This window comes from Notechis scutatus, chromosome 2, assembly GCF_049901735.1.
Source record: "Notechis scutatus isolate UNSWTSFEM ecotype Mainland chromosome 2, rNotScu1.2, whole genome shotgun sequence".
NCBI lineage: Eukaryota > Metazoa > Chordata > Lepidosauria > Squamata > Elapidae > Notechis > Notechis scutatus.
In genome coordinates this window covers 20,148,852-20,166,270 of record NC_142010.1, presented here as the reverse complement: position 1 = coordinate 20,166,270, position 17,419 = coordinate 20,148,852, and the positions used below count along the sequence as shown (strand labels likewise).

At 45.9% G+C, this 17,419-nt stretch overlaps 1 protein-coding gene across 1 annotated transcript; it reads left to right on the top strand.

The window, feature by feature from the left end:
• The first annotated feature begins 4,816 nt into the window (after nt 1-4,816).
• LOC113428601 (C-type lectin domain family 2 member B-like) lies at nt 4,817-15,452 on the top strand. Its single transcript, XM_026691247.2, has 4 exons — nt 4,817-4,910; nt 5,600-5,811; nt 11,855-11,952; nt 15,312-15,452. The coding sequence occupies exons 1-4, from the start codon at nt 4,817-4,819 to the stop codon at nt 15,445-15,447; spliced, it is 540 nt and encodes a 179-aa protein (XP_026547032.1). The 3' UTR covers nt 15,448-15,452.
• Nucleotides 15,453-17,419: the final 1,967 nt, after the last annotated feature.

Here is a 17,419-nt window from a genome sequence, read left to right as displayed (position 1 = left end):
AGAAAGCACAACTGTGTATCTTGAACTTTCACCCATTTTCCTGTTCCTTCTAAACTGGCAGAATCAAAACAGAATGAGGCACTCTGAGCAAAGATACTCCTACCCCCACCAAGAATGCCCACATCTCCTAGACTTACTGCTAGTTATACAAAGGCCTTACAGAAAATGATAAAATGATCAATAGGTTATATTACCACACAGCTCAATATCCCAACCACTCAGAGAGTCTGAAAATGTGATGTGCAAAGAGACTTGCTCTCTCCCTGTGGCTCTCCAGCCTTCGTAGCTTTATTGAAAAGACCAGGTGTCAGACTGCCCACAGCTTGAACCTCTAGATAAAATAATGATTCTTGTGTTCTGACCCAGCCGGGTTCCCACACAGCAAACACAGACAAACTCAGTATCTCAAACCTTCATAGCTTTAATCTACAATGAACTTCTTTGTAGATAAAAGATGGCTTGTAGCCAATTAGTCCAACCAAAAAAACCTTGACAGAATTCTTCAGATAAGCCGGAGTCTCTACACACAATGCTGAGTCCTTCGAACGTTTTTGCCTTCTACAGAGCAAAAAACCCTTTGAAACCAGGCTTATATTCCCTGGAGGGAGGAGCCATTACTTGGCATTCTTACTCCTGAGTCGCCTGTGCTGCTCCAGCTGTTTTCTTCTATGAATCATCCTGAGCTCACTTGCACTTAGCCCAGGCTCCTCGGGAACCTCCTCCTCACTGCTGCCAGCTAACCACAACATCCTGGCTCCATTTGATTGGGAAAGTATAGCTTTATTAGAGATTAAGTATATTGTAGCATTGCAAAGCCAGAACTGAAAATTGCACACTAAAAGTTCTAAGATCTACTTTTTCTTCCCTTAACTGTGTCTCATTGCCCACACCAATGTAACCAATCAGGTTCAAGCAAGATGTTTTCTTAATGTCAGTCCAAATGCAGCTTGATATGCGCCCCCCCCCTCCTTCTTCCACCTGGGTGGCCTTGAGGTGGCATCTGGAAGAGATATAGAACTTACTTTCATTTCCTGAAGCATTCCCCGCTTCTTTCCCCCTCTGCACAGTTCATGGCAGTCTTTCCCTGCATAGCCGTGAAGCAAAAGCAAGCATAATGTGGCAGCTGACCTTGGGTCTCCAACAGGGCCTTCCCAACCCGCTACCCCCAAGTTGTTTGGGCTGTGTGAAACCGCCATTAGGAATGGCTCATCACTCAGCAGAGGATAGATTAGCTTGGCTCCTGGTAAAGAGTTCCAGTAGAGAAACTGTCGTGCTGTTGCTTTAACTTAGGGTAGGACTTCCCAAATGGTCAATATTGACCTCCAATGGTCAATAGGACTATCCAAGACGTCAATAAATGGCTGTGGATCAAAGAGGGAGGTCAATAAATGGCTGCAGGGAGACAATAGGTCAAAAGATCAAGTGGGGTCAATTAATATTTTGGGGTCCCTGCAGAGCTCCACCCCAGTACCTAGTTCTGAAGGTGAGGTGGCTAATGGTGAGACAATGTTACCGAGGGTTGAGTGGTCAGCCACCAGCAAGAGAGGCCCTAAGTTGTGTGGATGATAAGGAATAACAGAATAAGAGTTGGAAGGGATGTTGGGGGTCTTTTACTCCAACCCCCTGCTTAAGCAGGAAACTCTATATACCGTTTCAGACTGGTTGTCCAATCTTTTCTTCGAAACCTTCAGTGTTGGAGCACCCACAACTTCTGGAGGCAAGTTGTTCCGCTGGTTAATTGTTCTCACTGTCAGGAAATTTCTCCTCAGTTCTAGGTTGCTTCTCTCCATGATTAGTTTCCGTCCATTCCATCTATTGGTGATTACTAGTTTATCTTTGGGTTGTGTGTGTTTGTGTTCTGTTTACATTATACTTCAATGTTCACCCAATATACTAAAAAGTAAGATCACATTTTAAAATCCAGATCGTAGCCTCACAGAATATACAAACTAATGAGAAATAGCATGGAGCAATGGTTCAGATCAGGGGTGGGATTCAAAAAAAATAACTTCCGGTTCTGTGGGTGTGGCTTGGTGGGTGTTCTGTACGGTCATTACCATTCTTGTAGAACCGCGCAGTGATTGGCCAAGACGCACGGCGAGCTGATTGGTCGAGCGAGCCGCACTGATTGGCCCGCCGCGAATCTCCCGCGATTGGTGAAAACTAATCGCGGGAGATTCAAAGTGGTGCCATTGGCCGCGGCCGCCGCGGCCAAAGAATAAAAGCCGCCGCATTTCTTTCGGACCCGGGCCGATCTCGGGAATCAATAAATGAGCTGAACTAAAGTCACTGGCTCCGAGTCTCTTTCCTTGCGACGGACACAACAGTGGGCATGGCAGGGGAAGGATACTGCCAAATCCCCATTCTTTCCCCACCCCACTAACCTGCTTTCCAGCTCCGTTCTCCTGTGCAGGGCAACAAAAGAAGACCCAGCCAATCAGCTGGGACTCGGGAGGCAGAGAATAGATGGGGGCGGGGCCAGTCAGAGGTGGTATTTGCCGGTTCTCTGAACTTCTCAAAATTTCCGCTACCGGTTCTCCAGAACTGGTCAGAACCTGCTGAATACCACCTCTGGTTCAGATGGCGAATTCTGGGTGAGAGATTCCAAATCAAATCTATTCTAGGATAGCTCATGGTGTGACTGTCACTCTAAGCCAAAAATAGCTCATGTAAATAAATGTTAGTAGAAAGATCTGAAGGAAGAATATACAAAACATGAAAATGCCTTTTAACTCTGATGCTGTTATCTTTATAATTAAATAGCATGATGATGATGATGATGATGATCCATAGTTCTATTATTTAAATGGTATTTATTACATTATTTTCATGCAATAAACGATTGGAGGTCGATGGACAATCTGAAAGTTCATGAAAAGATCAGTGAGCTTGAGAGTTTGGGCACCCCAGAGTTAGGCACCACACAATAGTATGCCATTCAATATGTGAAGGGGACTTTTTATAAATAGAATTGGTCCTGAACTCATAGCCAAAAGGTCAGTACACATTTTATTTCTGATCAGATGCAAAGGACTGGCCTGGTGTGCTATACTTAACACACAAAACGGTCCTCTAAATATCACATTGATTTATTTTTCTAGTGACAGTCTTCATGCAGTAAATTTCTAGGTACTTTCCTAGGTACCACATTCTATGCATGGGAAGGGAAGTGTAGAAAGCATGTGAGCAAGTACCAAACAGGGCTCGCAGTCTTAGGCAGCCAAACTACTACTCTGCATTAGCATTAGTCTCCTGTCTAATGTAACATTGCCATATGCTAAATAAAATAAATAAAAATCCTGTGCATTTAGTTATAGCAGGGGTGTCAGGCCCCGGGGGTGGGGGGCAGATCCGTTTTGCGGGGTGCTTAGATCTGGCCTGCAGGGCCACCCTGGAAACAACAAAGGACTGGCCTGCAGTGCCTCTGCCAGAGAAAACGGAGCTTTTCGCTGGCAGAGGGTTGCAGGAGGCCATCGCAGCCAAAAACAGAGCTCACAAGGGTTGTGTGTGGCCCTCCCGAGCTCCATTTTTGCTGTCAGAGGGTTGCAGGAGGCCATCGCAGCCAAAAACAGAGCTCGGGAACCCATTTTCACTGGCAGAGCGTTCGGGCCACCAGAGGCGCCCAACACGAGTGAAGTCGAGCTGGCCATGCCCACCCTGGCCCCCTAAGATCAAACACAACCCTGATGTGGCCCTCAATGAAATCAAGTTTGACATCCCTGAGCTACAGTGTCTCTGTTTCAGTGTTTTTTACCAAGTGTGTAGATCTTGTTCTGGTCTAGCCAAGCAGCTAGGGCTAGGAGTGCCTTCACACATCTTCATGTAGCGCTCCAACTGAGACATTTTCCAGCACCGTGCAAATACAATCCTTGCTGCTGTCACAGAACATGTAATATTAAGTCTAGATTCCCTTTATCATACTTTTCCGGTATTATGCCTAACAAAAATATTTCTGGCTTATAACCTATGTGCTGCTTTAACGTTTTTCTAACCATGTATGTATTTTTGTCCAATATTTCTTTGATTTTGCACATGTCCACCACATGTGATAATATGTACCCAGTATCTGTATGATGGTATGGGCAATTTTTTTGGGATACACTATAGAATTGGACAAATGGCAAAAACTTTGGGAAGTTGTAAGTTGACAATGGCAACTACGTATAAGGAAAACCTACATGAAGTGTTTTATTGGTGGCATTTACCACTGGCCAGATTAGCAAAGATGTTTAAAAACATGTCCACCGGATTTTGGAAAATCAGGGATGTTATATGGAGGAAGCATAACCCCAGGGCAGAGAAAGAGTCATCTTCAGTCAGGGGCTTGAAAGTGACAGGTGTTGCTAGAATTTTTTTAAAAAAGCATCTGCACAGGAAGGCATTAAATATTTAAATATTTTGGAGGAACTTTATAATCTTTGCGGTTTGGAAACAACGGATAATTGCTGTTATTGACTAGACCTGCACAGTCATTACCATAGTTAACAATTTCTAACCACAATTTGCAGCACTCTCTGAGCAGTTTACAATGTTTAGCATGTTGCCCCCAATAATTTAGCCAACCTTTTTCTCCCTTTTGACTGGGGAGGCTAAGCTAAATAAAACACCTGGGTGTAGTTACACTATCAGCTGTTTCCAAGAAAAGATTGGACAAGGAAACTCCTCCTTCTGGTGTCAGTCATCACTCACCAATGTGCCCTGAATGTTCTTACTTAAGTACGACAGCTTCCTCTTAATCTGTCATTGGAATCCTCGGTTTAACATTTGGTTTTTCTTCTCTGCTCTAGATAATTTACAGAACCACAGATATTCAAACATGGGAAACGCTTTCATTGCCCACCGTGGTCATATTGTCACTGCTGTTGCTGTTGCTGCTGCTGTGGCTTCTGCTGTTCTTGTATTTTGCATTGGTAAGTCATCTAAACTCTAATATTGCAAGCTAAATAATGCTTTCATTTCTAGTGAAGGGTTGTCGTTGTTGTTGTTATTTTGCAAATTTCGAACCCCACCATTGCTCTTTAGCCAATGAAAGCCTGCACATTTCTCCTCTAGAAGTGCAGATCTATACCTTTTCTTTATTACAGGTAGTCTTTGAATTATGACCAGTTGCTTAGCAATGAATTGAAGTTATGACCGACCTTCCAAGGGCTAAGTAGTAACATTGAAGTTATGATGGCTGCTCCCCCAAAGTCTCGTGATTGCATTTTGGGGACTTGGCAGTTGGCCTGTATTTGGATCTGTTTGCAGTGCCCTGCAGTCACATGACTATAATATACAAGTTTTTTTTGTTGGAAACTAATGCTCACTTTGTTTCTGGTTAAAAAATAAAAAACTCATTGAGGAAAATGGCTTTGCTTTACGAAACCATGTTTGCTTTATGACCATCACGTTCACTAAACAACTGTTGCACAAAAAAAAAGGTTGTAAACTCAGGTTGACCATGTGACGCCTCAGCTTATGACGGTCATGACTTACATCAGAAATTCCAGGCTTCATTCTGGTCATATATTGAGGACTAGCTGCATTCCCCGTTCCGATTTGTGACTGGTTAACTGAGGAGTGTTTGTTAGATCTTGATCTCTTTTCCCCCCCCCCTTAGTATCACTGACAAATAAGCCAACTTTAAACCCTGATGACTGTAAGCTGCTATTGGCAGCCTCCGAACATGGGAGACGCCCGTGCCCGACTGACTGGATTGGGTACCAGATGAAATGTTTCTACTTCTCAGATAAAGAAGAAACCTGGTCTGCTAGTCAACACTTTTGCTCTTTGTACAATGCCTCGCTGGTCATTATTGAAAAGGAAGAAATGGTAAGAGGTGAAAATAATCCTATTGCATTATTAAGAGCGTCAGGATGGTTCTGCTTTCGTGTAGGGTCCACACATATCAATTCTACTTGTGGGGAATTCATCATCTTCTTTTAATGACCCCATAATCCCTCGCGGAGTGGAGTCAGGCAACTGAATGGAGCTGAGTGTTTACTGGCCGGCTGCCCTACCTGTTGCCAATGCGGAGTTATATATTCAGCACATATATTCTCATTGTGCCCAGAGAGAGAAATAGCTGCCTCTACCTAGGATCGAACTTACAGCCTCCTGATTGTGAGGCGAGAGCTCCACCTCTAGGCCACTTCACCAATTCTACTTGAGGGGAAACAATTTGATAAAATATGTCAGTTTTCATTAAGGAAAGACCATCTATCTATTGCTCCCTAATTTATCATCAGTGTCTTTAGCCTATGTCTACTACTCGTTTAATGGTTGTCCAGTTCAATGACCATTCAAAGTCGTGACGGTACTGAAAAAGCAACTTTATGAGCGGTTCTCACATTGACAACTCGTGCAACGTCCGCATGGTCATATGGTTGAGATTCGGATGCTTTGGAATCAGCGGGAGTTTATGATGGTCCCGCATCCCAAAATCACGCGATCGCCATTTTTGCATTACACAGTAGACATCCGACAAGCCGCATGAACGGAGAAGCTGGGGGTAAAATTGCCAAGTTATGGATGTTGCACTAAATGACCACAGGTGATTCTCTCAAAAGCCAAGGCAAAAGTGAGGTTATCAGTCCGTCACAATCATGCGATCCCTTGCTTTACAAGTGTGTTGCTTAGCAACAAAATTGCCAGCCCCAGTTGTGGTCAATAAGCAAGGGCTACCTGTATTTCTATAGGCTATTTTGAAGTGTTCTATTTCCTTTATTTACCTCTAGACTGACTTTTGTTTTAATATCTTCCAAATATCTTCTAACTCTAACATCTTCCAAATCTTACCTGTCTGATTTTTATTCTTTGCCATCTAGTCAAGCTTTAGCTTTGCTTTAACTCTATCCTGGTTCCAGCATTGCCCACTGCTATCTACTTCTCCCTTCTCTTCTCTCTCTTCATTGTGGACTGACCCAGCTGGATTTGAGCATCATCACAGTGGAGCTACTCTGGTGTTGCTTGACATCCTCACCAGTGGCTGGTCTTGTAAGGTCTTGCTTCACCTGGCTCTTTTGTGGTGATCTTGTGGTCCAGCTTTGCTTCTCTTAACCACTCAATGCGTCGGGCCATTCTGGCTTGACTTCTTCTTTAGCCTCCCCTGTATTGTGTTCTGACCCAGCCTTCACGAGCCCCACTCAACAGCCTACTCGTGAGCAGGAACCCCTTTTTATTTAGAAAGGCAGAAATTACACAGCATTTACTGACCAAGCTCCAGGTCGACATCCTGAGGTGATTCACAAGCCGTAGCAGTCTCTGAGTTCCCTGCAGGGAGCTCCAATTAATCCCAACACAAAGAGTCCTGACCAACCTGGTTAGTGGCAAAGAAATCCTGGCAAGGAATCCGCCGGAGGGAACTCTTCTGGAGCATTAACGGATGTCTGTGACAACCACGCCTCCAACACCCCTTCTCTTTATATCCCAGCCAGGGAGTTAACGTCTCCTTCTTTTCCTGAATAGTTGGCCTCAGTCCTGCATTGTTCTCCTCTCCACACTTCTCTGCACATATGCACATCTGGGACAGGGCCCAGCTGTTCCTCCCCCTCGCTCAGCTCAGGCCCCCAAAAACAGCTGTCTCTCCACCTGAGCGTGAGTAGATGGGCCCTACTTTGCATCTGGCTCTGAGGTCTCTTACTCCTCAGAACCTTCCACCAGCCCAGACACCCCCTCCATCTCCTCTGATTCCTCTGACTTGACTGCCATTGTGATGACCCGTAGTCTCTCAAAATAACCCCAAACCCAAAACATACATTAAAGTCCCGTAAAGCCTTCAACTTAAACTTCACTGTTTTATTAGGCACAGTTTAAAGTCACAAAAGTAAATAATGAGACAAAAGGAAACCAAAACAAACCACATTGATGAGAGTTCTGAAGGAAGCCAAGATAATTCATCATACATTCCAGGAAGATACGGGGAGAGTCCATGGGAAGAATGCCAACAAAGATAAACCTCTTTCAAAGGAAACAATAAACTTTGACTGGATAGGGGATGGGCCTGGATCCTCCTCTGATTGCTCAGCTGGCCTCTGCCCTTCCCCAGCCTCCTCCACCACCTCTGGAACCACACTCCCACTCCCTGTTGGCTGTTCCTCCTCTTCCTCAGAGTCAGTCTCCACCAGGGGCATGACAGCCATCTCCACTGGCAGTCAACAACCCACAACAAACTAAGCTTTCTTGCACTGGTTGGCGTGGTGGAAGAGCCACAATTCCTAGATCTCTTAAGTACAAACCAGCCTCTTTCTAATGCTTTCGGCCTTGTTCTTCTTCCTGTTCTGCCTTTCTCCTGCTTTTTCTTTCACAGAGATCTCTGCTGGTGCAGCGGGCTTCTGCTATGGGATGTCGTCTTTGCATGACCCAAGAAAGGGTACAATCAATTCAGCCTTCTGGATATTTCCTAGGGCTCTTCTAAGCAGTGGTGGTATTCTAACGGTTTGGCCCAGTTTGGCCGAATTGGTAGTTCCAAGGATCATTTGTGAGTGAAGGATCATTCGGTTCACTCTGACGATCAGCTGCTGGGCCCTGCCACCTGCCCTGGCTCTATACTGACCTTTATTTCTGGCTTTTGAAGCTCAGCTGCTTCGCACAGTACAGTGGATTGCCACGCGTCAGCTGTTAGAGGCAGGGAGAGTGCAGGATTGCAGGAATAGAGTAGAATAGAATGGAATGGAATGGAATGGAATGGAATGGAATAGAATAGAATAGAATAGAATAGAATAGAATAGAATAGAATAGAATAGAATAGAATAGAATAGAATAGAATAGAATAGAATAGAATTCTTTATTGGCCAAGTGTGATTGGACACACAAGGAATTTGTCATGATGCCAATGCTCTCAGTATACATAAAAGAAAAGATACATTCGTCAAGAGTCAAGAATCATGAGGTACAACACTTAGTGATAGTCATAGAGTAAAATAAGCAACCAAATCATACTAGGAAACAGTCAATATAAATCTTTAGGATACAAGTGACAAAGTTACAGTCCTACAGTCACAAGTGGGAGGGGATGGGTGAGTGATGAGAAGATTAACAGTAATAGTAGTGCAGACTTTGTAATAGTTGGACAGTGTTGAGGGAATTATTTGTTTAGCACGGTGATGGCTTTCGGGAAAAAAACTGTTCTTGTGTCTAATTGTTCTGGTGTGCAGTGCTCTATAGCGTCGTTTTGAGGGAAGGAGTTGAAACAGTTTATGTCCGGGATGTGAGGGGTCTGTAAATATTTTCACAGCCCTCTTTTTGACTCGTGCAGCATACAGGTCCTCGATTGAAGGCAGGTGGGTAAATTGTTTTTTCTGCAGTCCTAACTATCCTTTGAAGTCTGTGTCTGTCCTGTTGGGTTGCAGAACCAAACCAGACAGTTATAGAGGTGCAGATGATAGACTCAATAATTCCTCTGTAGAACTGGATCAGCTGCTCCTTGGGCAGTTTGAGCTTTCTGAGTTGGCACAGAAAGAACATTCTTTGTTGTGCTTTTTTGATGACATTTTTGATATTAGGTGTCCATTTTAGGTCATGTGAAGTGTGTGTTTGGCGCGTTCGTGTGTGAAGTGCGCAGAACCGGTGGTAAAAAAATTTGAAACCCTCCAATGCTTCTAAGGGTCTTCGTCATTGCATACCAACAGTAGGGAGATAAACTACTTCCTCTTTTTTTCTTCTTCTTGTGCTTTAGCGCCCTCTCTTGAGACACAACTTATCACTGCTAGGCTTTTTGCTACTCTGCAACCTGCTGACAACTTAATCTTCATGTCCTTATTTGACCCTATCTACTTGGTCTCCCCTCCTAGTTTTGCTGCCACGCAACTTCTCTGGACTCTTGACCTCTTCCCCTCTTTTGCTGAGGAGGAATTCTTCAGCAGCCCTGCATAGTACAAATACACACACACAAACACACAGACACTGGTGATTCATCTCTCCCACAAGGTCTTTGGGCTTAGCTCTGTCTCTCCTTTCAGCCGTATTTTTCCAAATTTGCTCTTCCCAGCTTCCTCTATCTTTTTTAGCTCTTTCACTTGTTGTTGTTGTTGTTATTGTTGAAAGTTCTGGAACTTTAGTAAACCTGCCAGCCTTTCCTTCTTGAAATAGCCACATCTGTTTTAAAGGGACCGTCTCCCTTTTCTCCTGAGTGGGACTCTTTTAATCCTTCAGGGAAAAGAAGTGGGAGGAAACAGCAGGATTGTTTTTACCTCCAAAAACCTCTAATAAAATGTTATAATATAAGTGTCAGGGTTCCGACCGATGCCCAAATGAAATTAAGAGTCTGAAGCCATTTAGCAAGAAAAATCCAGTTGTTTATTAGGAGCGCCATGTTGGTTTCACCCAGTTCACATCTTGCCTTTGACCCTGTTTCCCCCTCCCCCCAGAGTGTGTCACCAGTCACATTCCCCAATGAAGCAATTTTGCGGGTCATAGAAGTCACTCCTTCCAGCCATTGCAGGTCTCCGTGGAGACAGACTTAATTTTGGCCAGCTAGGCTATGTCTTGTTTTGACTGAGGTGTGAATTCCTTGATGCAGCTGTGAGGCGCGATTCCCATCCCCCTGCCTATGGCAACTTGGGAACAGTTCAGGAAAGCTTCACGGGTTGACAATAAGATCATTTATATTACGGCTGGGTTAGTGCTCTGATAGTCTGATTGATTCTGAAAAGGAGCTTTGAAGCACACAGGTGTGAACACGGCAGCTTTCTGCAGCTATTTGAAACCGTTGCTTCTTTTTCTGAGTTTCTGGGGCAGGTGCTGGCTTAAGGATCTGAAGACATGCTGAATTTACGTTCTGATGCTCTTTGGAAAAATACACTCTACAGCTGTGCAAAGCCTTAATTTATAGCCTTGAAAAATATGAAATCTTATCTGTTTCTTTCTGATCATATGCAGAGAAGACATATAATAATAAAGAACATGTCCTTAATTTATTAGTGTGAAGTAGAGGGTCAAAGTATTTTGAATAGAGAGCAGTGAGTTCCAAACTCAAGTCCACCCTGAGCTAGTGATTTGGAGCAAATCTCCCATCTGTTTTGTTGTGGAGGAGGCGGTTTCTGTATGCTTGTATGATCTCCTACGACTATGTAATACCCTGTTTCCCCCCAAAATAAGACCTATCCAACAAATAAGGCCTAGTAAGTTTGTATGTGTGCCCCTAATATAAACCCTACCCCCCAAAATAAGCGCTACTTAAAAGCCTGTGCAGCTGGCCACCCATCTGGCCCATTCCGTCTGGTTGCTCACAGTGCCGTGGCCATGAGATGAGACAGGAGGCTGGTGGAGCTGCCCCACACACCTGCACTGGCTTACCTCAGGGCTACTGCAGCCATGCCATCGCCCCGACAACTGCCTTGCAGCGGCAACACCAGCAACCATGTGCAGCAGAAACCCACATGGCCACCAGCCCACTACTTCTTCTTGCTCACGGCCATAACAGAGAGGAAGGCAAGCAGTGTGCTGGTGCAATGACCACGGGGCATGTGTCGGGGCATGGATGACCCGGCTGCGGGGGACCTGGGGTAAGCTGGTGAGGAGGGTGTGGGACAGCTCCACCTCCCCACCTTGCCTTGTGGCCACGACACCAGTGTGTCACTCAGCCTCCTGCCTCCCCACGAGAAAGCAGAAGTAGGCCTCCTGTACATGGAAAAAAATAAGACACCACCCAAAAATAAGTCCTACTGCTTATTTCGGGGCCCAAAAGAAAATAAGACTTGGTTTTATTTTGGGGGAAACACAGGTATATAATATATAATCAAATAATATTATGGAATTATCAGCCAAGTCCAAATATATGTGATTGAGGAAATAGATAAAGGTTAAAACAAATGTATATTCAGGGTCCATAATCATTTCAGAGTGATTTAATGTTTACCAATTATACTCTCCAAAGGATTTTGTGCAGCGTTACAAAGGCAGCATTTCCCACTGGATTGGCCTCCAACGAGACCCGAAGCAGCCCTGGAAATGGGTCAACGGAAGTGCTTCAACGTGAGTCATCCTTTCTCTCTTATACCTTCACTTGAGGAGTGGTGAGATGGGCGGCATATAAATTTAATAAATTAATGAAATAACGTCTATACCAGCCAAATGCTGAGAAGAAGTGGTGTGAGGTTTATTCATCATCCAGTGCCATCCTGTTTCTTGCATCGAGCATAAATGCACGGCATATTTTTGTAAATGCTAATGTTGCATCCAAAACAGAGGTGGTATTCAGTAGGTTCTGACCAGTTCTGGAAACTGGTAGCGGAAATTTTGAGTAGTTCGGAGAACCGGCAAATACCACCTCTGACTGGTCCTGCCCCATCTATTCTCTGCCTCTCGAGTTCCCAGCTGATCGGCTGGCTCTTCTTTGGTTGCCCTGCATGGGAGAACGGAGCTGGAAAGCAGGTTAGTGGGGTGGGGAGGGAATGGGATTTTGCAGTAATCTTCCCCTTGAGTGGGGTGGGAATGGAGTATATCCTATTACAGTATAGCCTTCCCCTGCCACGCCCACCAAGCCACGCCCACTTAACCGGTAGTAAAAAAAATTGAATCCCACCACAGGTCTAAGACTAAGGAATTTGGAGAATGGAGGCAAGCCAATGTGGTGTAGTGGTTAAGTTGTTGGACTTGAGAAACTGAGGTTAGGTCCCCCTCTCAGCCACAAAAGAAATCTGGGGATTATGGACCGGTCCTTTTTTCTCAGTCCCAGAGCCAGTGTGATGACCCGTAGTCTCTCAAAATAACCCAAATCCCAAAACATATATTAAAGTCCGGTAAAGCCTTCAACTTAACTTCACTGTTTTATTAGGCACAGTTTAAAGTCACAAAAGTAAATAATGAGGCAAACAGAAAACCAAAACAAACCGCATTGATGAGAGTTCCGAAGCAAGCCAAGATAACTAATTATAAACTCCAGGAAAATAACCAAGAAAAGTCCATGGGAAGAACGCCAGCAAAGATAAACCTCTCTGAGGTAAACACTAATTGACTTCAACAATTCTAACTCTGCAGTTGCAAACTTATATACATAGCTCCCACCTGCAAGCCATGAGGAGGATCATGGTAATCTCCTCTTGAGTAGATCTCACTTTTCCCTGATCCTCTTCTCCCTGCGTGACCTAGGATGGGTAGGGGATGGGCCTGGATCCTCCTCTGACTGCTCAGCCGGCCTCTGCCCTTCCCCAGCCTCCTCCATCACCTCTGGAGCCACATTCCCACTCCCTGTTGGCTGTTCCTCCTCTTCCTCAGAGTCAGACTCCACCAGGGGAATGACAGCCAGTGTGATCTAGTAGTGAAGGTTTCACATTAAGACGGCGGAGATCCAGGTTAATGTCCCCTCTGAACCATGGAAGTTCCCTTGGTGACTTAGAGCCAGATTCTCCCTCAGCCTGGATTGCCTCATGTATTAGAGGGGCAGTAGTAGGATTCAAAAATTTGGCTTGGTGGGTGTGGCAGGGGAAGGATACTGCAAAATCCCCATTCCCTCCCCACCCCACTAACCTGCTTTCCAGCTCCGTTCTCCTATGCAGGGCAATCAAAGAAGACCCAGCCGATCAGCTGGGACTCGGGAGGCAGAGAATAGATGGGGAGGGGCCAGTCAGAGGTGGTATTTCTCCGAACTACTCAAAATTTTTGCTACTGGTTCTCCAGAACTGATCAGAACCTGATGAATATCACCTTTGAAGAGGGGTACCTGTGAATTTGTGCAGCAATTAAGGCAGCAGGTTAGAAACTGGGAGACTGAGATCCCAAAGGTGCTTTTCAAAAGGCAACTGGACTTCTTGGTTCTTTTCCCCTTGAAAACATTTCACTTTTCATCCAAGGAAGCTTCTTCTGTTTTGGGTCCAAGAAGTCCTTGACTTTTGAAGAGCATGCCTGGATGATTGCGAATCTCCATAAATGGGAGACCGTGTAGTCTTCCCTTGGGTGTAAAGCCAGCTGGTCCCTTGGGCTAGTCACTTTCTCTCATTCTTATGAAGGCACCAATGGCAAACCACTTCTGAAAAACTTTGCCAAGAGTTGTCCAGGCAATCTTTGAGAATCACACACAATTGAACATAAGGAAAAACAAATGATCTATTCCTAACCAAAAAGTTGAGATATAAGTCTGGCAGATAAACACATAAAGAAGAAGAATGCCACAATATGGTTGCTTTCTCAATTAACTTGGAGTCCTAAGTCAAAATTTGTGCTGAGGAAAAGAATAGACATACCAGCACTAATCATACCTTATTGAAATTAGCCACAAATAGCAAATTCATGGCCTCCAGATGGACTCCAGTTCCCATATCTCAGCTGTTTCGCCGAATTCCAGACAGGAAGGGAAACAAAGGTCTCAAATGAGTCAAATGAGTTTCATAATGATCAAATGAGTCTTTATTCGTCCATACAATGCTCTGGATTCCGGTAACAACAAGTAACCAAAAGGAATTAAAGTCAGCTCTGGCGCGCCTCACAGCCAGAGCTGTATTTATACACCAGCTAACAACTTAATGAGTTTATCCACCATCCGGTGAGTGCTACTGCGTCACATCCGACCACCATGTAATACTCTATATATACCGTGCTTTTATCCATTAATTATCCACCCCTATTTACCATATTTGTACAAATATCATATTCCATCATTATATTTACGCCTATGAAGTGACCCTCCACCCCTCCCGAGATCGTTAGTTCAACAGGCAGCATCTTAATCGCTTTGTTTACAACCGCCCACAGGCTGTAACAGCTCAGCGTGCGACGTCAGCAAGGCTCATCGAACCCCAGGTTGGGTGATTAACAGCACTTCCCCCCCTCGATAGCATAGTCTGATATGGCACAACGCGTGGTGTCACGGCTCCAGCATGCTCTGGAGACATGACACCATCAGCTCTGAGCACAGAGGATGAGTGAGTTGTAACTCAAAATTTCTAGGAAACACCACACTGGCTACTACCACACTAGCCCATTCTATATGAACCTCCTGCTATCTTCTTATCTCCCATTCAGTTTTGCTTCTCTCTGTAAGTAAGGATGAGATTTGCTCATCCTTGACTCAGTAAAAAAAACTATATTGGCGTGAAATTTGAGACCCCGATTGCAATCGTTCCAGTCCAAGGCACTTGGCCTGACTTTCCTCCAAGGCCATGGGTGGTGAAGAAGATCTTAGGCATCTTGTGAGTGCTCATGGAGATTGTTGGAATAAAGAAGCAAATTAAGTCACCTAAGGGTAACTTAAGCCTCTCTTACTTATATGTGGGGGTGAGAGGAAGGCAAGGCTATGGGGACATGGCAGAAAAGAGGTTTCGCTAAGGCAAGTTGACGGCGTGGTTGGATGCCAGTGGGGGACAAAGCTTTTCACCCTTGTTGCCCTTGTGTTGCAGGTGGGAGGTCCTCGGTGATGGAGGGAACTGTGCCTTCCTGAATGACGAAGGCAGAGCAAGCTGTTCCAGGTGCCTCACCCGCCATCACTGGATATGCAGCAAGCCTGATGAGTTCACACGTCCAAAGATAGTTTGAAGATACACGGCTTCCAATCCACCCAACTGGCATTATCTCCTAATGTTGGATAAAGTAATGCGTGGGCATAGGAGCCCTGCAGCCCAGCCCAGCTTTGCTTCCCCAAGGAGGCATCCAGCCATGCTTACCTCCTCCTCGAGACTGCTGCTGCCGCCACGCTCTCTCTCCTTGGCCAGGTTGCCCATGGTGGGTGCAGGAGGGCAAAGTGTGTGGGTCAGAGGGAGGCCCGGTCCCTTTCCGTGTGAGGAGACTTGGCTTTGTAAGCAAAGCATCCTCAGCGATAGGATGGGAAAGCACCAGGGGATGGTGAGAGGGCAGCAGGGCTGCTGGTGGCCCAATGCTAAAGTAGGACCTCCCTCAGATCCTCCCTCTCTTCCTCTCCTTCCAATCTTCTTCCTTCCCTCCCTCCTCCTCCCCTCCCTCCCTCCCTGCCTCTCTCCTTCTCCTTCCCATCTCCTTCCTGCCTTCCTTCTTCCCTCCCTGCCACCTTCTCATTCCCAACTTCTTCCTCCCTCCCTCCCTCCCTCCCTTCCTGCCCACTTCTCATTCCCATCGTTTTCCTTCATCCCTCCTTCCCTGCCTCCTGCCCACTTCTCATTCCCACCATTTTCCTTCATCCCTCCTTCCCTGCCTCCCTCCTTCTCATTCCCATTTCCTTCCTTCCTTCCTTCCTTCCTTCCTTCCTTCCTTCCTTCCTTCCTTCCTTCCTTCCTTCCTTCCTTCTTCCTTCCTTCCTTCCTTCCTTCCTTCCTGAGAGAGCAGCAGGGCTGCTGGTCCTGTGCTAAGACAGAATTTCCCCAGACCCTCCCTCCCTTCCAATCTCCTTCCTTCCTTCTTCCCTCCCTCTCCCTCCTTCTCCTTCTCCTTCTCATTCCCATCCTTCCTTCCTTCCTTCCTTCCTTCCTTCCTTCCTTCCTTCCTTCCTTCCTTCCTTCCTTCCTTCCTTCCTTCCTTCCTTCCTTCCTTCCTTCCTTCCTTCCTTCCTTCCTGGAGAGAGAGCAGCAGGGCTGCTGGTGGCCATGTGCTAAGACAGAATTTCCCTCAGACCCTCCCTCCCCTTCCAATCTTCCTTCCTTCCTTCTTCCCTCCCTCTCTCCCTCTCTCCCTCCCTCTCTCCCTCTGTGTCCAGAAAAGGACAAAGGGAGAGGGAGAGGGTGGCAGGAATGCTGGAGGCTGGGAAGAGGGGAGGAGGGAAGGGCGATAGGGTGGCAGTGATGCCAGTGGCCGTGGCTTTCCCACATGGGGGCGGGGCGGAAGGTGGGGCTATCCCGGGGAAAGGGAACCGCTTGCAGGCTGCAGGACCAGCAGGCAAGGCCAGGCCGGCAAATGGGGCATGGCAGCACTGGAGCTGCTGGTAGTGGGCTCAGCGCTGCTGCTGGGGCTCTACGCGCTGCTCTACTACTGTCCCTCCTCCTGCACGCATCCTGGAGGAGCACCCAGCTGGGCTGGGGCCAAGGTGCTGGGGGCCGGTCCCTTACAGTCTCCGCGAGTCAGATGATCTAACCACATCATGGGCTGGATCTGGCCTCGCGGGCCTTGAGTTTCTTTCACATGACCATCCTAGCATATCATATACTGGCAATATGATTGTCTTAACTCTTGCTCTTGCTGGTCAGGGATCAAATCTTAGGATCTCCTTTTTTGAATGAATAAGGAGTTAGGATGGTGATGTGAAATGGAGGGGGCAGAGAGTTCCCCCTCCCCCCCCCTTTGACTGTTGAGGTAATTCCCCATTAGGAGAATGAGCGCATACAGGGAGACGTATTTGAGAGTAGTGTTTGAATAAGACACACACAGTACACAGATACACTGTACAGTAAATGTAGGTTTTTACTTCCAGAAAGTTTAAGCAAAGGTCAAGATAAGCAAGTCCAAAGTCATTCATATGTAAATCAGTCAGTTTTTTCAATCCAGGGATAATTCAATAACAAAATCCAGTGTCAAAAACAGTTCAGTATCAGACTTACATTAA